Genomic DNA, 22078 nt, shown 5'->3' on the forward strand with positions numbered 1-22078 from the left:
TCCCTGTTTATGGCCTGGGAAAGCAGTAGAAGATGGCCCAAGTGCTTGGGCCCCTATACCCATGTGGGAGAGCCGGAAGAAGCTACTGGCTTTGGATCAGCCCAGGTTCAGCTGTTGCGGCCATTTAGGGAGTGAACCAGTGGATTGAAGTGCTTTCTGTCTGTATATAGCCTCTCAAATAAATAAATAAGATCTTAAAGGGCATTAGCATTGTAAAAACAAAACCAGACCCATGTATCTTTATCCAGACTATCCTCTACTCTTTGCACAGGCATTTAAAAATAAACAAAGATACAGTGTTCAGTGACATCCCAGTACATTCAGCATAAAATCTGAACCCCTTACCATACCCTCCAGTACCTTCATGATCTGACTCTTCATATCTCATCTTTCTGCTGTGCCTCACTCGTGCTAGAATGTCTGTCACTGCTTAGCTCACACCATTCATATATTTTCTCAAATGCCACCCCTTCAGAGAGCCCTTCCTTATCTAAACCAGACTTCTGACTGCTTCCTTGCTTCACTCTATCTTGTTTTACTTCATAGCTCTTAGCACTACCTTACATTATAATAGGCATTTATTGTGTTTCCCTGTTTGAAATAAAAGCTTTGGTGCAGGTTGCTAGCCCAGCAGTAAAGATACCCACACCCCATGTTGGAGTCAGAGTACCTGGGTTCATTACCCAGCTCTGTCTCCTGACTCTAGCTAACTGCTGGTGCAGACCCTGGGAGGCAGCAGTGATGGCTCAAGTAATTGGGCTCCTGCCACCCATCTGGAAGACATGGACTGAATTCCCAGCTCTTGGCTTAGGCCCAGTTCTGGCTGTTGTGGGTAATCAGGGGATGATCCAATGAATGGAGTTGTTCTTATGCATGTTTGTGTATGCTCTTGGACACACAGTCTCTTATTCTTTCTCAAGTAAAATGAAGTAAAAGTATATATCTATAAAAAATAAATAAAATGTAAGCACCAAGAGAGAAATGGGTCCATGAATGAAAGTGTTATATGAATTTTTCTTAGTATTGTTCATGGATGTGACCTCCCTGAAGATTCTGGAAGCTCTGATATGTCATAGTGTTCTCTAGAGAAACACAACCAATAGGATGTGCACATATAGACTCGTAGAAATGTTTGTTATAAGGATTTGGCTCATGCAGTCATGGGGGTTGCCAAGTTCAGAATCTGCAGAATTCACTGGCAGGCTTGAGGTCTAGGGGAGCCAGTGGTGCAGTTTCAGTCTACGGGCTGGTGGCCTGGAGACCAGCAGAGCAGACACAGTCCTAACACTATGAAGGCAGTCTGCTGGAGGATTCCCTCATGCTTTTTGTTCTGTTCAGGCCTTTAACTGACTAGATGAAACCACCCATATTATGGAGGAAGGTGTTTTACCCACAGTTCACCAATTTTTTTTTTTTTTAAGATTATTTGAAAGAGTTACACAGAGAAGGAGAGGCACAGAGAAAGAGAGATCTTTCATCCGCTGGTTCACTCCCCAATTGGCTGCAACAGCTGGAGCTGAGCCGATCTGAAGCCAGGAGCTTCTTCCAGGTCTCCCATGCGAGTGCAGGGGCCCATGGATGTGGGCCATCTTCCACTGCTTTCCCAGGCCATAGCAGAGAGCTGGATTGGAAGTGGAGCAGCTGGTGCCCACATGAGATGCCGGAACTGCAGGCAGCAGCTTTATCGCTATGCCACAGCGCCGGCCCCCAAAGGTCACCATTTCAATGTTAATCTCATGCAGAAGTATCCACCAAATTGGCAAATAAGTGCAACCATTACAGATGGTATCTACCTTTTCTTTTATGTCAGGGCTTAGTATCCTTGCATTCCCTACATATGGGTATTCAGTACAAATGTATTGTTCTTTCTTTTCTAGAAACATGTCTCAGAACTGGGGTCCTTTCTCAGTTTACTGTTCAGTCTTTTTTTTTTTTTTTTTTTTTTTTTGACAGGCAGAGTTAGAGACAGAGAAAGGTCTTTGTTCTGTTGGTTCACCCTCCAAATGACTGCTACAGCCAGTGTACTGCGCCGATCCGAAGCCAGGAGCCAGGTGCTTCCTCCTGGTCTCCCATGCGGGTTCAGGGCCCAAGTACTTGGGCCATCCTCCACTGCCTTCCTGGGCCACAACAGAGAGCTGGACTGGAAGAGGAGCAACCGGGACAGAATCCGGCACCCCAACTGGGACTAGAACCCGGGGTGCTAGCACCGCAGGCGGAGGATTAGCCAAGTGAGCTGTGGCACCAGCCACTGTTCAGTCTTAATTCCATTTTCCTGAGTCCCAGCGCTGTACCACCAGGCCCAACCTTTTTGATTTGGGTATTGAGTTTGAAGGGCCTAGCCTGTCAGCTTAATCTAGCCCTCTCAAGTTTATTTGCCTGTGCAAAGTTTTTTCTGCTTAGAACTTAAAAAGTTCTTGAGAGTCAACCAAACCAACTTAATTAAGATCAATTTTGATAGCCTAGTTAGAGTTGACTTTATTTTTTAAAGATTTATTTATTTGTAAGAGTTACAGAGGGAGGAAGAGACAGATATTCCATCTGCTGGTTCACTCCCCAGATGGCCACAACAGCCAGGGATGGGCGAGACTAAAGCCAGGAGCCTCATCTGGGTCCATTGGGCTGGTGGGGCTTTTCCCAGGCCATTTACCCAAAACAGAAATACAAATGGCAAAGAAGTCCATGGAAAAGATACCCAGTGTCCTTTGGCACAAAGAAAAGCAAATTCAAACCACAGTGAGATACTTGGTTCACACTCACTAGAATGGTTATAATAAAATCAGAATAGGGGCAGGCTTTTAGCCTGGTGTTTATGATGCTAGGTGAGACACCTGGCTCCCACATTGGAGTACCTGGGTTAGATTCACAGATCTGCTCCTGACTCCAACTTTCTTCTAATGCAGACCCTGGGGATGGGGGCAGCAATTTTGGCACAAGTAATTGGGTTCCTGGCTCCCAGCTTTGGCCCCAGGCGTTTAGGGAGTGAATCAGTGGATGGGAGCACGCTCTCCAAAAAATAAATATTTTGTAAATAGAAAGAAACAAAATAGCAAGTATTGGTGAAGATATACAGAAGTTGGAGCCCTCATACAGTGTTAGAATGTAAAATGATGCAGCTACTATGAAAGACTAAGGGGTTGGTCCTTAATATAACCATAGAATTACCACAAGATCCTACAGTTGCTCCCCAAAAGGACCAAAATTGAGTTCAAACAAAAACTTGGAGGTGCCTGTTCATAGCAGCACTGTTTACAGTAGTTGAAAGGTAGAAGCAACCCAAATGTCTATCATTTGTGATGGTTTTGCAAAATAAGGCATACATCTCTGTAAAAAAAAAATTATATTTGACCATAGGGAGAAATTAAGTCTATGACACGTGTTACAGTGTGGATAAACCTTGAAAACAGTGAAGGAAGCTGTACACAAAAGGCAGTTGAGTATGTTGTGAGTCCATTTATACAACATATCCGGAATAGGCAAATTGCAATTGCATTTCAGTTTTAGTTCAGAAATCCAATTGCAGGGGCTGGTGTTGTGGCATAGAGGGTAAAGCCACCACCTGCAGTGCTGGCATCCCATGTGGGTGCGGGTTCGGGTCCCAGCTGCTCCACTTCTGATCCAGCTCCCTTCTAGTGTGCCTGGGAAAACAATGGAAGATGGACCCAGTGCTTGGGCCCCTGCTGGCTTCAGATCTGCTCAGCTCCAGCTGTTTGGGGAGTAGAGCAGTAGATGGAGGATCTGTCTGTGACTCTGCCTTTCAAATAGATAAATCTTAAAAAATTGCAGTGTATTGAAATTGATCAAAAATGTTTGTATCTCTACTTTCAAAAAGGTACTGTTATGATTAACTACTAACAAGTTATGTTGAACTTTATTGCCTCATCGAGTTCTGTTAGTTGCCTTGGCTCAGCTGGACAGTTCTTGTTCAGTGGCCCACAGAGGTTGTCATCAGACAGTGAGTAGCTGGGCTAGGGTCATCTCTAAGTCTTCTTTATTCATGTTCGACACTTGATGCTGATTGCAGCTGACACCTCAGTAGGGACTGTTGGCTGGAACATCTACTTGTGCCTCCTTTATGTGTCTGGGCCTTGTCCCAGTTTGGCAGCTGGGTTGCATGTGTAAGGAGAGACAGAGCCAGGCAGAAACTTCCTCTTTATGTCCTAGGCTCAGGTGGCGCAGAGTATCACTTTGCTGTCTAGTATACTAAGTGCCTGCCTTTGTTTAAAGGAAGGGTACATAGAACTCACTTTTTGATGGAGAAGTGGCAAGTTTCTGAAAGAACATGTGGCAAAGGAAAAGGCATTGCAGTCATTTTGGGAAAATATATTCAGTACTCTGGCTACAACTGACATCCCTCCCCTATACACGTATAATCATTCCTTAGTATCTACAGGAGATCGGTTCCAGAACCCCTGAGGATACCAAAATTCTCAGATGCTTAAATCTCTTATAAAATAAGTATTCCACAGATTAATTGTACATCTTCCTGTATACTTTAAATCATCTCTTGATTACTTGTAATACCTTATAACAATGTCAACACTGTCTAAATTGTTGATACACTATATTGTTTAGGAATAATAAGATAAGTCTAACACAGTACAGATGTGTGTTTTTCCCCAAGTATTTACAAATAGAGTTTTGTTGAATTCCATGAATACAGAGATATGACTGTACATTCCCAACCTTTCCCAAGATCCTTCATTATCTCATTGCATTATAATAACAGCATTAGGACCAGTATTTTGTCATCTAACCAGATCCTAATGCGGATGAGACATCGTGTATGTGGTCCCTAGGCTATGGCTCCGTAAGTACTGCTTCTTTTGATCAAAAGACTGTACCAGGGCAGATGTTGTGGCACAGCAGATTGGGCTACAGCTTGGGATGCCTGTATCCCATGTTGGAATGCCTGGGATCAGACTTCAACTCTGCTTACAACCCAGTTTCCTGTTGATGGACCTTGGGAGGGAGCAAATGATGGTTCAAGTGCTTGGGTTTTTGTGGGAGATCCAGATGGAGTTCCTGGCTCCTCACTTTGGCTTGACCAGCCCTGGCTGTTGCAGGCATTTGGAGGGTGAACTGGCAGATGAAGGATCTCCCTCTTGCTCTGCTCTCGCTCTGCCTTTCAAATAAATAAAAATAAATAAGTAAACTTAAAGACTGTGTATCAAAGAGACAAATTATCTGCTCCCTGTACATCAGAATATAATAATATAGGTACAGGATAACCATTCTAGATACTTTTGTTCAAAAAGGCAGAAACATGCATACATGTAAAAATTAAGTATGCCTGGACATATGTTGCTAATTCTTTGAATCAAGCTCAGTCCTGCTTGGGTGCGATTCTCTATAGCTTTTGGTTCTATCCTTGGGCTCCTGTTCCTATTCCTTGAATCATTCTTCCTCTTCCAGAAAATGTAGACTGTAGCTTATTTAGTTTCATAGCCTTCTATCCTTTTGTAGTTAGTGTCCAAAAGCCTCTCTTCATTGTTCTTTTTTCCCTGTTTAAATCTAAGTGGATGTGTTTTTCATCAATACGGTTTTCTTAACAACTTTGTGGTTTTCCTGTGAGTCTTGCTGAGGCTTTCTCCATTAGACAAATGCCACACACACACATCTTAAGACAAGCCTTTCATTTTTGGCTCCTTGTTAGGCTGCTGTGAGATAAGCCCTTAAATTCTGAGTAGCCTTACTGTTTTGACAGAAAGAATCTAGGAAGCATACCCTTAAGATTCTTAAAGGACCTTTATTCATGAAAAGTGGATGGGTGTTGTGGTACAGGTGGTTAAGCAGTTGTTTGGAACACCCACATCCTATATAGGAGTGCCAGTTCAAGTCCCGGATGCTCAGCTTCAGATCCAGCTCTCTGCTACTGTTCTTGGGAAGCAGCAGATGGTGGTTCATAAATTGATGGCTCAAATGTTAAGTTCCTGCTATGCATATGAGACCTAGATGGAGTTCCTGGCTGCTGGCTTTGGCTTTGCTCATCCCCTGCTCTTGGGGCTGTTTTGGGGGAGTTAACCTGTGGATGGAAGATCACTCTCTCCATCTATTACTCTGCCTTTCAAATAAATAAATAAACCTTAAAAAAATGGTTCTGTGAGAGGCACTTGAGATATTTCTGATTCTTAAAGGATCTTTGAGTCACACAGTTGAATTTGGTCTCTGTCTTGAACCCCTTCTCTACCTAAGATAGCTTTTACTGATAAAAGGCTGAAAATGAGAAAGTTATATTTTCAGAATCAAGTCCTGGCCTTCTATTTCCTTTAAACTTCCCTTGACAGTTAAATGAGTTTTTGTTTTCTAAGCTCATATTTATCCTTATTGTACTCAGCTAAGAGAAACCAGTTGATACTTTTGAACATTCTCCTTGGAACTCTTATGCTGAATCCATCAGTTAGCTCATTAGGTGTAACTTTAGTAACCTAATTTTCTGTTCTCCATACACAGATGGTAATTTAGGGAAATTTCTGTTACTTCATAACAAGGGTCCCTTTCCCTCTAGGCTTCAAAAACAATTTTTTTTCCTGCTTTCCTTAAGTCTTTACCAGCAGCCTGTATGAAACCCCTCAGGCTTGTGGTAACAGTGTCTTTATGGTCCTTCCTCTTCCACCACTCATGCCCAGGCCTCTACCCACCCCCACCAGTCCCAAAGTGGTTACTGTGTTATATGTCTTCTTACAGCAGTATGCTCCACTTTCAGGTTCAAACACTTATTTGGTTATTTGTAGCTGTAGAACAGACTACCCTAAACTTGGAGATATTAAATAGCATAATTATTTTGTTATATTACATAGCAAAAATTATATACTTTTATTTAAAAATAACAGATAAATAACTTACAATGTAAATACATTAAAAATTACCTCTTGATTCTTAGGGGTTCTGGGTTCTGTAGCAGGCTCTTGAGGTCTCCTGAGGTTGGAAGGTGGCAAAGATCTGGAAAAGTATGTGAGGAAGCAAACACAATCAGTTTTAGAAATATAGTCTACCTGCCGGCGCCGCGGCTCACTAGGCTAATCCTCCGCCTTGCGGCGCCGGCACACTGGGTTCTAGTCCCAGTCGGGGCGCTGGATTCTGTCCCGGTTGCCACTCTTCCAGGCCAGCTCTCTGCTGTGGCCAGGGAGTTCAGTGGAGGATGGCCCAAGTGCTTGGGCCCTGCACCCCATGGGAGACCAGGAGAAGCGCCTGGCTCTTGCCATTGGATCAGCGCGGTGCGCCGGCCGCAGCACACCAGCTGCGGTGGCCATTGGAGGGTGAACCAACAGCAAAGGAAGACCTTTCTCTCTGTCTCTCTCTCTCACTGTCCACTCTGCCTGTCAAAAAAAAAAAAAATATATATATATATATATATATATATAGTCTACCACAATTAGCAAAATATAAAAGCCACAGCTGACCAGTCACTACAGGATAACTGGATAAAAGGGCAAAGGGAAGAATTGTGTGTTTATCCTGCTTATCTTCTGTGAACTGTACTATTGCATAACCAAGTTATATAAGGGGAAGCATCTCCTTAGAAAATGTCACTCAATAAGTGAAAAATGATAGAATTTTATACCACTTTTTGCAGTTTCTAAAAAGTTAATGGATGCAGACATTATATGTCAGTGTAACTATTAATATCTCATAAACAGAGACAATTGCAAAAATACTTGTAGTTTTGCCAAAGGGAACAAACTGCTGTCTGAAGAAGTATTTGGATCCAGCTCGCAGGAAATATGGAGGATAAGAACAGGTTAAATTGGATCATTAGCAAAATTTAATCTATAAAGCCGGCGCCGTGGCTCAATAGGCTAATCCTCCACCTTGCGGCGCCGGCACACCGGGTTCTAGTCCCGGTCGGGGCGCCGGATTCTGTCCCGGTTGCCCCTCTTCCAGGCCAGCTCTCTGCTATGGCCAGGGAGTGCAGTGGAGGATGGCCCAGGTGCTTGGGCCCTGCACCCCATGGGAGACCAGGAAAAGCACCTGGATCCTGGCTCCTGCCATCGGATCAGCGCGGTGCGCCGGCTGCAGCGGCGGCCATTGGAGGGTGAACCAACGGCAAAGGAAGACCTTTCTCTCTCTGTCTCTCTCTCTCACTGTCCACTCTGCCTATCAAAAAAAAAAAAAAAAAAAAAAAAAAAAAAAAAAAAATAAAAATTTAATCTATAGAAAATTTTATAGGTCAAATAACCTAGATTCTTGATTGTTGGAAAACTCAGAAGAGAATAAGACAACATCAAATATTTATTGATAAGGCTAAACTGTGGTGTCTAAGGATTGATAAAGACCAAATTTTCTGACTATTAGAACTCTAGGATACCAAATACTACTTAGAATATGAAGGTAGGCTAATGAATGAGATGCTTAAGTTTTTAAAAATCAGCCATCGGGTGGGGGGGGGGTGTTGTGGCACAGTGGGTTAAGCCTCTGCTTCGGATGCCCACATTTTCTATCAGAATGCCTAGGATCATGTCCCGGCTCCTCTACTTCCCATCCAGCTTCCTGCCAATGTGCCTGGGAAGCTATAGATGATGGCTCGGTTGCCTGGGTTGCTGCCACCCACGTGGGAGACTGGATGGAGTTTTTGACTTCTGGTTTGGCCTCGCCCAGCCCTGGCTGTTGCAGGTATTTGGGGAGAGTGAAGTGGCAGATGGAAGATATTTCTGTGTTTGTTTGTGTCTGTCTATTTCTCTCTGTCTCAGGCTTCCTTTCAAATAAATCAATCTTGAAAAACCCACTATTAGATGAAAACTATTAATTTGCATCATTATAAAATAATTTCTGCATGACATAAACTACTATGACCAAAGATAAAGGGAGATCACAAACTCAACAGAAAACTTTACAAACAGGACAAAACGTAATAGACTCGTGGCTAATTTCTTTAAATATAGGAGGCTGGTGGTATGGTGTGCAACTGCTGCTTCCAGAGCCTGGGTTCTGGTCCCAGCTGCTCTACTTCCAGTCTAGCTTCCTGCTAATGGACCAGTTGGGTCAGCAGTTGTTGATGACCCGAGTTGAGCCCCTGCCACTTATGTAGAAGACCAGGATGGAGTCCTGGCTCCTGGCTTCAGCCTGGCCCAGCCCTGGCTTCTGCAGCCATCTGGGGAGTGAACCAGTCAATAGAAGATCTCTCTTTCTCTTTATGTCACTCTTCATTTCAAATAAATAAATTAATGAATTAAAAATATCTATAAATCACGCATGGACAAAGGCATATTAAAAAGATCAACCTAGTTTAAAAAGCGGACAAATGATACACTGACAAATCACAGAAAAGGCAATAAAAATATATATAAATCCAAATTTCCTAACAGGTAAGAGGAAAGAGAAGAAAAAAATATGGAAAGAGTATAATCATAATGAAGAGAATTGTGATTAAAATGACACTGAGACACTGTATCTTCACCCAGTGGATTGTCAGTGATAAAGAGATAACAGTGTGTTGGAAAGGTGTGGGAAAATTTATGCTATCATATTACTAGAGGGCAGTTTGGCTAATTTGACAGTATTTGTCATCATGGCAAATTTTACTTTTAAGAATACTTTTTAAAAATTGACTTGGGGCCGGCGTTGTGGTATAGGGAGTAGAGTCATTGCTTGCTACAACTGCATCCAATATGGTTGCTGGCTCGAGTCCCAGCTGCTGCACTTCTGATCCAGCCCCCTGTTAATGCCCTGGGAAAGCAGCAGAGGATGGTCCAAGTGCTTGGGCCCTCGCACCTATGTGTGAGACCTGGAAGAAGCTCCTGGCTCCTGGTTTCAGTCTGGGCCAGCTCTGAATCAGCAGATGGAAGATTTCTCTCTATCTGTAACTCTGCTTTTCAAGTCAATAAGATACAAAGAATTGACCTAAGATTGTCTTTTCAGTGTTACTCAGGCAGCATTATTTATGATAACAAAAATTTAGATGAGACTTCAGTGTCCATCAGTAGGAGGTAGTTGACAGTACATTAACTAGCATCCATAAATGGATCACTTGAGTTGTAAGATCCACTAGGAGGCTTTTCTTATTTTTTTTTAATTTTTAATTTTTTAATTTTTTAAAAAATTTATTTGACAGAGTTAGAGAGACAGAGAGAAAGGTCTTCCTTCCGTTGGTTCGCCCCCAAATGACCACTATGGCCAGAGTTATGCCGATCCTAAGCCAGGAGCCAGGTGCTTCCTCCTAGTCTCCTGGTCTCCTACGAGGATGCAGGCGCCTAAGCACTTGGGCCCTCCTCCACTGCCTTCCCGGGCCACAGCAGAGAGCTAGACTGGAAGAGGAACAACCTGGACTAGAACCCGGCGCCCATATGGGATGCCGGCGCCGCTGGTGGAGGATTAGCCAATTGAGCCATGGTGCTGGCCCTGGCTTTTCTTCTATTTTTAATAGGTTTTTCATACATTTATATACAATATCTAAAATATATATTTATATATTTATGTATTCTTTTTAAAAAATATTTATTTGAAAGAGTTACACAGAGAGAGAAGTCTTTAATCCGCTGGTTCATTCCCCAACTGGCTGCAAGGGCTGGAGCTGGGCCGATCCGAAGCCAGGAGCCAAGAGCTGCTTCCGGGTCTCCAACGCGGGTGCAGGAGCCCAAGGACTTGGGCCATCTTCCACTGCTTTCCCAGGCCATAGCAGAGAGCTGGATCAGAAGTGGAGCAGCCAGGTCTTGAACTGGCACCCATATGGGATGCCAGCATTTCAGGCAGCAGCTTTGCCCGCTACACCGCAGTGCCAGCCCCTAAAATATGTATTCTAGAATGAGCCTTAGTAAAGAACAGGGTGTATGTTTGGGGTGTCATTTGTAAAGATGGTAAAGGGCAGGAGAATGCACATTTGGGTAAATATGCATAGAATATCTCTGGTCAAACTGATGGCAGTAGTTGCTTATGAAGAGGGGAACTAGGTGGCTGGGAAACAAATTTGTGGAAGACTTCACTCTATACTTTGAAGTTTGATTTAAAATTTCAGATTTTAAATATAATACTAGGAACTTTAGTTATAGTGAAATATATTTTGCAAATATATATGGGTATATATATGGCTCACTTGAGTTGTAAGATCCACTAGGAGTCTTTTCTTAATTTTTTTAATTTTTAATTTTTTAATTTTTAAAAAAATTTTTTAAAAAAATTTATTTGACAGAGTTAGAGAGAGAGACGGAGAAAAGGTCTTCCTTCCATTGGTTCACCCCCCAAATGGCCACTATGGCTGGAGTTACGCCGATCTGAAGCCAGGAGCCAGGTGCTTCCTCCTGGTCTCCTACGAGGGTAGAGAGCTATGATAAAAGAAGAAACAGGGGTAAAGAAAAATGTTAAAAAGTACTGATGTGAATTTGGGTGTTCTCAAATTCTGTTAAAAGCAGTTTAAAGATGTTCAGAATTCTACACATTAATAATTGAATTTTTTTTGAAAAAATGATTTCATCTTTTTGAAAAAGTAGAGTCAGATCTTCCATTGTCTGGTTCACTCCCTAAATGCTCACAATAGCTGGGGCTGGGCCAGTCCAAAGCCAGGGTCCAGCAGCTCCATCCAGGTCTCCCATTTGGGTGGCAGGGACCCCAGACACTTGAGCCATCATCTGCTATCTCCCAGGAAGCTGGATCAGAAGCAGAATAGCCAGAGATACGAGCATCTCAAGGAGCAGCTTAATCCACTGCACCACAGTGCCTGCCTTGAAATATTTGTAAATACCAATTATGTCTGCTTTACATGTTTTAAAACATTTGGTTTATTTTTTGATTTTTCGAGTTAGATTAACATGAGTTAGATGTTTACCTCTACACTTTGGCAAATAGAATATAAATTGCACCTGTGATGCTAGAATAATTTCATATATCTTGTGATCATGGAATATGTTTTCTTAAAAGTAAAGATACTTAATTTTTTGTTAATTTAGTATGTATTTGAGAGAGAAAGAGAAAACCCTTGTATCCAGTGGTTCACTCCACAAATTTCTGCAATGACCAGGGCTTGATCAGGCTGAAGCCAGGAGACAAGAACTGAATCCATTTCTCCTATGTTGAGTGACATCCAAATTACTTGAGCCATTAACTGCTGGTTTCCAGGGTCTGCATTAGTAGGAAGCTGGAATCAGGAGCCCACACTGGAATCGGGCCAACATAATTGTGTTTTTTTAACTTTTATTTAATATAAATTTCGAAAATACAACTTTTGGATTTTTTCCCCCCATAACCACCCCCCACCTGCAAACCATCCCATCTCCTACTCCCTCTCCCATCCCATTCTTCATTAAGATTCATTTGTAATTATCTTTATATACAGAAGATCAACTTAGTATATACTAAGTAGAGATTTCAACAGATTGCACCCACACAGACAAAGTATAAAGTACTGTTTGAATATTAGCTTTACCATTAATTCCCATAGTATAACACATTAAGGACAGAGGTCCTACATGGGGAGTACGTGCACAGTGACTCCTGTTGTTAATTTAACAATTGACACTCTTATTTATGAAGTCAGTAATCACCCGAGGCTCTTGTCGTGAGTTGCCAAGGCTATGGAAGCCTCTTGAGTTCATAAACTCCGACCTTATTTAGACTAGGCCATAGAGTGGAAGTTCTCTCCTCCCTTCAGAGAAAGGTACCTCCTTCTTTGATGGCCTGTTCTTTCTGCTGGGATCTCGCTCACAGAGATCTTTCATTTAGTCATTTTTTTGCCACAGTGTCTTGGCTTTCCATGCCTGAGAAACTCTCATGGACCTTTTTTAGCCAGAGCTGAATTCCTTAAGGGCTGATTCTGAGGCCAGAGTGCTGTTTAGGGCATTTGCCATTCTATAAGAGACCGACATACTCTGATACAGGTGGTGGGCATCTTCTCTGCTAGGCCAAATGCCTGCTCCCTAAAATGTACTTTGAAAAGAAGGTTTGTGTTTTTCCAATGTTCCTTAGATACAGTTAGTTATGGAACCTGGTTAAAGCATTTTCCCTGTTATTGCAGCTTGATTTCTACTTGGTATAAAGAATATTTTGTTTATGGTTACAATAAGTTTGAAATTTCAAGTTGATAAGTTTTAAATGGTTTCAAGTTATCAGTACCTTCCCAAATAGTATTTAAGTGCTTGTTTGCTTAATTTAAAGGATCCATATATTATTATTAAGGAACATCTGCATTTGTATGTTTTAGTTGGATTAAAAAAAAGTCACAAAATATTGCCTTAAGTATGTTCTATGTATAATATAAGAATTGGGCTGATTATCTGGAGGTAAGTGTTCTGAACATTTACCACATCTGGTAATATTTTTTTTCTGTTGGCTTTTGGTTTAATGATACATATACTAGAATTAACCAAGAATGAACTTTGTAGATTTAGATGAATGCCTCTAGGAATTGACTGTCTACAAAGTTAGCTTAGAGGTGGGAACTTTGGGTTTTTGATAAGTTAAGCTGAGATTGGAACTTTTGCATGAATGGATGTGTATATAGCCTATAATGCTTTGTATTTAATTGGACTCTAATTTTTCAGATATCTAAATTAAGTAAAATAGACATTTTATACTGTTGTTTTTTTCTTGCTAGTTAAAGCATGTGGCAAATCCCAGTTGTATTTGAGCAATAGTTAGCATACATGGCACTTAAAAATATTGATTGGTCATAGTCTCATAATTCTTTTTAAAAAATATTACTAATAGGAGTCTTGGTGCAGGAAGCATCACTGTTTCATTTCTAAGAATATAAATGTCTCTTGACTTTGATTTCTGAAAATAAAATTTTTGTTTACTGAAGACATTTAAAATAAAGGTATTGTTTCTGCCTTACCAACTCTAAAAATGCCCCACATTTCTTAACTCTATCGGTTGCAATGTTTTTTTCTCCTTTAGAGTTGTCTCTGCGGGAAATTTGTCCTCCGTCCATTACGACCATGCCGAAGATACTCAACTTCAGGCAGTTCTGGGTATGTAGTATGTCTCGGCTTTTGACTGTGTGTGTGTGCGTGTGTATGTGTATGTGTGTTTTCCTGGAATATCGGAATAGCTGCCTAAAACCTTTTAATAAGAAGTATATACTCTAGAGTTTTGCTGTGGTATCTTTGGAGGGACCTTCTGGAGCACTGTTGTATTTCTGGGTGAAAAATTTTTATGATGCCTTTTGGTTTTTTGATAATCAGCATCCAGTGGAGATGCTGCCCCTTCCCATGTGCCATCTTCTGTTCCATGGCAAATAGATTTATATGCAGAACTCAGCATATTGTAGCTTGAAAAAGTGTTCTGTTTGATATTTTATGATCTTTTGTAAAGGATTAATTTTATTGTATTTACAATATATAATTAAGGGAGAGGAGCCTTAAAAGGTCATGGTAGTTTTTTTTTTTTTTTTTTTTGAGTTTAAAGGAAATTGCATAATTTGAATATCTAGAGTTTTAAGTGTTGAAGGATAGATTGCTTCATTCTTTCTCCCTTAGATACTGTATTCTAAAAAAATTTAGTTATCCCTATATGTTAGGAGTTTTTTGTTGCAGACTTGTTGAAAAATCAGAAAAATATGATGTGCTACTGTGGTAGTAAACTTGGCTGCTGTGATCTGGATCAGTGGTAGAGAAGTAGATGTTACAGATCAGAGTTCTTTGATTCTCCTAAGTTGGAGAATAGATACAGGAAAGCCAAGAAATATAAATGTGTTCCCCATTTCTTTGATATAGGTTGACTGCTGGCAAAATTGCTGGAGCTGGCCTTTTGTTTGTTGGTGGAGGTATTGGTGGCACTATTCTTTATGCAAAATGGGATTCCCATTTCCGAGAAAGTGTAGAGAAAACCATACCTTACTCAGACAAACTCTTTGAAATGGTTCTTGGTTCTGCACCTTACAGTATTCCACTGCCAAAGAAGCCGGTAAGAGGTTTGTTTGTTTGTTTAGCATTTCAGTTTATCCTATGTAAGGCTTTTAAAAGGAGGTTCTTTTCATCTTGAAAATATTTTGGAAAAACAAATTGTAAAGTTTTATTATAACTGTAATTCAGTACAGCCTGTCAGAGGTACTTCATTTCTGTTTAAATTGAACTGGTAGTAATCTATAAGGTGAGTGTTTATCCTTTTGGACATGCATAAGTGCATACCATGGGGAAAATAATTGTGCGATCCACAAGGGCAAATAGAGGAGCAGTATAGGAGGAAGTAACCCTGGTTGCCCTGTGGATCGAAGGGGAATCTGTCAGTCTACGTTGTTGCAGCCGTCAAGCTCTGACTTGACAGCCGTAGATGTCAAATGGTCATGACGCAGCCCACATGTTACGTTAGCAATGGCTTCTTTCAGAGCGTGAAACAGTCACTGAAGTTTCAGCTACATTTTGATTGGCTGACAGAAATATCTTTCATTGTTCATGAGGCTTTGTACATACTCTTCATTTTCACTCCTTTTTCTGCATCAGAATTAAACTTTTTTTTTTTTTTTTTTTTTTTTTTGACAGAGTGGACAGTGAGAGAGAGAGAGAAAGGGTCTTCCTTTGCCGTTGGTTCACCCTCCAATGGCCGCCGCGGCCGGCGCACTGCGCTGATCCGAAGCCAGGAGCCAGGTACTTCTCCTGGTCTCCCATGGGGTGCAGGGCCCAAGCACTTGGGCCATCCTCCACTGCACTCCCTGGTCACAGCAGAGAGCTGGCCTGGAAGAGGGGCAACCGGGACAGAATCCGGCGCCCCGACTGGGACTAGAACCCGGTGTGCTGGTGCCGCAAGGCGGAGGATTAGCCTAGTGAGCCGCGGTGCCGGCCAGAATTAAACATTTTTAAAACTCAACTATTTCTTCATTTAAACATAGCTTCTTGTAACAATTTATTAAAGAGTATGAATTTTGGGTTTTTGATATTGGGCAATTCTTCATGCGATGAGGCTAGACATGGCTAATCCATTCATTCAAAACTGGATGAGCTTCAATTCTCCAGTAGGTAGAATGATGTAGGACCAATTTTGTAACAAAGATGATATTTAGAAAATCAAGTGTTCCGTGGTTGCCTGCCTACCCCACACTTCAGCCATCCTTTTCTTTCTTTTTTTCGATCCATTGACTTTTATTACAAATGTACTTGATCACTTGGCTTCAAAAGTTTAAAATCAATACCCTAGTTTCTGTAGGCCAGTACACAGCAAACTTTTACAAATTAAATACCTAGAAATTTGACCAAAATAGTAAAATCTGATGAAAATTGTGAAAATCCTTAATCTCTTCAAAAGAGTATAGTCTTCCCAGTTCTATTATACAATATTAATAATATTCACCATTTTTAGACTAGGTAGCTAAATTACATTTTTCTATTAGCATAAGAAAACTCTTACTAATAGATATTATTTGTATATGATCCAGTTAAGTTTGTGAATGCCATCTGATTGCAATATAATCAACTATCTTTAATTGAATTCCAATTTATACTTATTTAAGAATTTGTATAGTTGGAAAGGGATACAGGTTATTCTACAACATAGGCTGTGATAGTGCTGTTTTTCAAGGCAATAAGTATTTGTGCCAAAATGAAATTATTTTCTTTAGTCAGGGGTTAAAATTACTAGCAGCTTTCTTCATTACCTGAAAAATCAAATTGGAATAGTTATCCATATCTAAATGTGAAGGCCTAAAAAAACATTGATATATTTTCCACTTTGAGTCAAATTTCAACCCCTGCACAAGATAACTAGAAAGTGAGACTTTCAAGTTTTTTTTCTTTAATTTCCCTGTTGGCTTTAGCTTCTTTTCTTTTTTAAAGATTTATTTATTTATTTGAAAGTCAGAGTTAGAGAGAGGAGAGGCAGAGAGAGAGGTCTTCCATCCGCTGGTTCATTCCCCAATTGGCTGCAATGGCCGGCCGGAGCTGTGCCTATCTGAAGCCAGGAGCCAGGAGCTTCCTCTAGGTCTCCCACGTGGGTGCAGGGGCCCAAGGACTTGGGCCATCCTCCACTGCTAACCCAGGCCACAGCAGAGAGCTGGATTGGAAGAAGAGCAGCCGGGACTGGAACCGGCGCCCATATGGGATGCCGGCACTGCAGGTGGCAGCTTTACCCGCTGTGTCGTAGTGCCAGCAGTTTATTGCTTTCATAAAATAAAACTGTGCATTTTATTTCAGAGTATCTGCTTTATTACCTGTATGATTATTTGTGTAGTAAGTGTTTTCTCAATACTTACTATGTAGACATTAAAACTTTTTTGATAGACATAGAATAAGACCTGTATGAATGGATACTAATGTTATATTCATAGATGGAACTTAATGTCAGAAAGATGTTATTTCTCTTATGTGTCTCATAAATATGTTTTTACGGTATGTGTACATAAACATACAAAGAAATAGGTAAAGAATTCTAATGACATTTTCTAGAGGGTGAGGTACCAGACCTCATGATTTTAAAGTTCATATGGCAGAATTCATGATGTACAAGACTAGCCAAGAAAATTTGGAAAAAGGATGGGAAAGGGTCAGAAAACATTTGCTTTCTACCTATTATGTTGCTTTAATCAAATCAGTTCTTGACAACAGGAATAGAAATTAGAGGAATAGCACAACTACTGGAAATAGATTTTAGAAATAGATTTTATTCATACACGTTTATTTTGAATGTGAATTGGTAGAACTGTATGTGAAATTGATCTGTTAATATCAAAAATATAGCACCTTGATCCAGCAGTTCCTTTTCCAAGAAATTATCTTGCAGATAACATACAACAGCACTTTTTATTTATTTGGATGTTCATTGATTCAGTGTTTGTGAGACAAAATAAACAACTGGAATGTTGAATGGTTGACTAAATTCTGAGATAGTCTCTTTTTTTTTTTTTTTTTTTTTTTTTAAGTTTTAAGCTTTTTATTCAGTGAGAGAAATGTATAGGAGAGTGAGGGCCCTATCTAAAAGAGAGAGGGAAATCTGGGTTCATACCAAGTACCAGGAGCCAGCCATGTGGAAGAGCATGGAGGGCCAGGAAGCATGGGGTGGGTGGCCTGAGGGCCATGCGCCCCAAAGGTGCAGGACAGCAAGGCCCGCAATGCACAGGGGTGGAGGGAGAGGTTTCAGGCCGGGGCTTCCTGAGCTAGCTGGAAGGGAAAGGAGCAATGAAGAGACCATGTAAAACCACTGATGTATGCAAGTATTGCTTTGCTTGTTTCAGTGAGCCTGTGTTTCCTAATTTAGGAATGATAATGTTTTATTAAAAATAAAAGGGATATATTTCTTGTAGTTTCCTGTGGGTAAGTAGTCATCTTAGGGATATCTGAGACATGCTGCCAGGTTCTGACAAAATGTGAGACATCACAGATGGTAAATAAAATATTTCTGTTACTCCTTAACTTTCTCTGGCACATCTCTGGAAGTCTTTTATGGATAGTACCTTAAATCTAAGGCAGGTAGTAACTGGAAAAGAGAAAAGCAAGCATTACTCACAAATTGATGTGTAATTGCATGAATCCTGGAGATTAAAGAAACAAAAACTGATTTTCATTTTTACTCAGATTCTGTAGTAAACTTTGTTTCTGACACTGTAATTTGATTTAGAAAGTAAATAGAAACACCTGCTTGTTGTATTTGTAAAAGAATCTTTAAGGGGAAGGGCATATGTATACTTTATTGTTTGTCCTAAAAGAACCTTTTGTTAGTACTAAAATATGCATTAGTGATTTGGAATAGAATTTTTGAACTGCAAATTTTCTAGTAATGATGACTTTTCTTACTGTGATTAATAAAATGCTTTTGTTGTAAAGCACTCATAATTTCATATTAAAAGCCTGAAAGACTTGACCTTTGAAATATTATAAATTGTTGTGTGCTGTCTTTTAGAAACAGTATTATATGTAAATTTTTTTTTTTTCCCCTCAAGATTCAGTCTGGTCCACTAAAAATCTCCAGTGTATCAGAGGTAATGAAAGAATCTAAACAGCCCGCCTCACAACTTCAGAAACACAAAGGAGATACTCCAGCTTCAACAACAGGTACTTCTATCTAAAACCATTCTTTAAAAATTATGGGGAAATGAATTGTTTTGATGTATTTGTCAAGAGAAGGCCCCCGGGGAAGGACTCTTCTGGTCCCCAGCTCTCACAAGTCATTCTTGTGCTCAGTTTCAGAGTTGAACATAGCATTGAGCTTTATTATGAAGAACTGAGTGAGGAAACAGTATAGGTTGTCTGGCCTGAAACATATTTATCTTTTTTTCCCTCTGACTCCTAGACTTTTCGCCTCTTTGGGTTTTAAGATTTATTCTCCCCCACCCCCCACCTCTTTTATCTACCTCTTCAGCAGTTCTTTAAGTAATCAAAGTGTCTTTTTGTAGTTCCTGCAGATATATTTTATCTTTGGGTTTCCCAGTAAACCCACCCTAATTTACAACTTGCCTAACTCTAACATGTTCAACATGAATTCAGTCTCCTTGGCTTTCTCCATAGTGAAACTTGTCCTTGATTCAATCAGATGTTTGTTGGCAGATGGTTCACTTAGTGTTATGTGCAGTCTTCTAGGCACCATTGGGTATAGTAATCAACAAAATCATTTTAGAAACAAAAAACCTCTGCTAATATTTCTTGGTGGGATTAAGGGAAAGAGATCAAGTAAAATGTCAGTATGAGAAGGGGAGTATTGCAGTTTTAAATGGAGTGGGTGAGAAAAGCCTCACTTGGAAAGTGTTACTTGAGGAAAGGCTAGAAAGAGAGAAGGGAGTAAGTCATGTAAAAAGCTGGTGGGGAGGCATCCCAGGCAGAGAAGCTAGTGGAAAGAGGCTTATTCAAGTGAGAAGCAGATAACGCTGGAGTAGAGTGAGTGTGGGACGCACAGCAGCAAATCCTACCAGAGAGGGAGCAGAAGGCCTGTTGTGGCAGTCAGTACTTGAAGCAGTGCTAAGAGATTTCATTTCTGAGTGGTGTGAAGAGGTGTTGGAGGGTGCTAAGCCAGGAGGCTAATACTTGACTTGAATTTTTGTAAGATCACTCTGGCTGTTGTGAACCAAGAAGGGACTGAGGGCAGAAGCAGGGAAGCTAGTTAATGAGTTTTTAACTGAGACCTTCAATTTAAAAAAGGAAACTGCATCCATTGGTTCCTCCTCCCATTCCGTCCCTAGAATTACTTCTTTTTCTTTTCCATCAAAACTTGTCATTAAAGTTGCAAGCCCTTGATTTTTAAAACTCTCTATGAAGTGTTTCTATTAAATGACTTCTGCTCCTAATTTACTGCCATCACTGTGAACTTTTCTTCTTGTATTTGAGTGTCATCTTGTTCCTGATCAGATGTCTTCTTTCAGTATCTACTATTCTTCAGAGTAATTGAAATTATTCTTTGGTCCGGGCCAGTGCTGTGGCTCAGTGGGTTAACGCCCTGGCCTGAAGCGCTGGCATACCATATGGGCGCCGGTTCGAGTCCCGGCTGCTCCACTTCCGATCCAGCTCTCTGCTGTGGCCTGGGAAAGCCGTAGAAGATGGCCCAACTGCTTGGGCCCCTGCACCCACAAGGGAGACCCGGAAGAGGCTCCTGGCTCCTGGCTTCGGATCAGTGCAGCTCCGGCCGTTGCGGCCATCTGGGGAGTAAACCAGTGGCTCTCCTCTGTCTGTGTAACTCTGACTTTCAAATAAATAAATCTTTAATAAAAAGAACAATTACTTGTGACACATTTTAAAAAGAAATTATTCTTTGGTAAATTTTGCTTTCTTTTGTGACCCTTCTTTATTACAGACTCTTTTCCTTCATTATTCTCTTTCCATGTTACAGAAATCTGATGTCTACTTCCTACATGTTTTTTTTTTTTTAAAGATTTATTTATGGCCGGCGCCGCGGCTCACTAGCTAATCCTCCGCCTAGCGGCGCCGGCACACCAGGTTCTAGTCCCGGTTGGGGCGCCGGATTCTGTCCCGGTTGCCCCTCTTCCAGGCCAACTCTCTGCTGTGGCCAGGGAGTGCAGTGGAGGATGGCCCAGGTGCTTGGGCCCTGCACCCCATGGGAGACCAGGAAAAGCACCTGGCTCCTGGCTCCTGCCATCGGATCAGTGCAGTGCGCCGGCCGCAGCGGCCATTGGAGGGTGAACCAACGGCAAAGGAAGACCTTTCTCTCTGTCTCTCTCTCTCACTGTCCACTCTGCCTGTCAAAAAAAAAAAAAAAAAAAAAAAAAGATTTATTTATTTATTTGAAAGTCAGTTACACAGAGAGAAGAGGCAGAGAGAGAGAGAGAGAAAGAGAGGTCTTCTCATCTGCTGGTTCACTCCCCAGTTGGCTGCAACAATTGGAGCTGCGCTGATCCGAAGCCGGGAGCCAGGAGCTTCTTCTGGGTCTCCCACGGGTGCAGGGGCCCAAGGACTTGGGCCATCTTCTACCACTTTCCCAGGCCATAGCAGAGAGCTGGATGGGAAGTGGAGCAGCTGGGACTCAAACCCCAGGCCTATATGGGATGCTGGTGGCACTACAAGCGGCGGCTTTTCCCACAGTGCCGGCCCCATACTTCCTTACATGGTAAGGATTAGTACTGTTACTGGAAGTCTTGCCTGAGTGTAATGATAGTTAAAATGCAGATGAATGTTGACAAGACTTCTTTGTCTTAGTGCTTTTCCAACTATCATTCAATTTGTGTGAGTTTGTGTTTGCAGTGCATGGTGCCCCTGTTTGTATATTATTCAGATGTATGGCATTACATGCCTTTGTGTTTTTAAGGAGTCAGATGTAATGTGGGCAGTTCTAGCAGTCGATTATTACGTGTTTGCTCTATTAATCCAAAAAAATATAAATGCCACGAGTAACATATATTTATAGCACCTACAGAGGCAGCTCAAATTATTTCTGCAGCAGGTGATACGCCATCAGTCCCAGCCCCTGCAGTTCAGCATGAAGAACCAGTAAAAATTGATCGTCCTGAAATTACTGGAGGAAAACCCACACCTGTAACTTCAGGTAGTTTAATTATTTATATTTACTGTTTTATAGATAAAGGGCTCATGAGAATTACTTAATGCCTAGGCAACTCTTAGACATGATGTAAGTATACATTTCTACTGCTCTTAAGTTTTTAGACTGGTTCAAGAAATTTGTTAAAAGTCCTAATAACTCTTTGAAACCAAGAAGATTAAGAGTTGATCCCTTATGCATTTTGGAATCATTAAGAGTGATGCAGTTTTAGAATTCTCGCCAGAAA

General features: G+C 41.1%; 1 protein-coding gene across 16 annotated transcripts in view; it reads left to right on the top strand.

Moving 5' to 3' along the window:
• IMMT (inner membrane mitochondrial protein) overlaps nt 1-22078 on the top strand; it is a 45498-nt gene that overhangs the window by 2626 nt on the left and 20794 nt on the right. For 4 of the 16 annotated variants that reach the window (XM_051836707.3, XM_008254160.5, XM_089326158.1 and 1 more), the window contains exons 2-5: nt 13822-13895; nt 14640-14829; nt 18791-18902; nt 21733-21837. In XM_051836707.3, the coding sequence (XP_051692667.1) occupies nt 13822-13895; nt 14640-14829; nt 18791-18902; nt 21733-21837 (481 nt within the window). Of the gene's footprint in view, nt 1-8483; nt 8611-13821; nt 13896-14639; nt 14830-18790; nt 18903-21699; nt 21838-22078 lie in introns of all 16 variants that reach the window. The other 12 variants (XM_008254159.5, XM_008254162.5, XM_089326157.1 and 9 more) reach the window with 5 other exon arrangements.

Source organism: Oryctolagus cuniculus, chromosome 2 (genome assembly GCF_051225735.1).
Source record: "Oryctolagus cuniculus isolate XC-2025 breed Fujian yellow rabbit chromosome 2, ASM5122573v1, whole genome shotgun sequence".
Lineage (NCBI taxonomy): Eukaryota > Metazoa > Chordata > Mammalia > Lagomorpha > Leporidae > Oryctolagus > Oryctolagus cuniculus.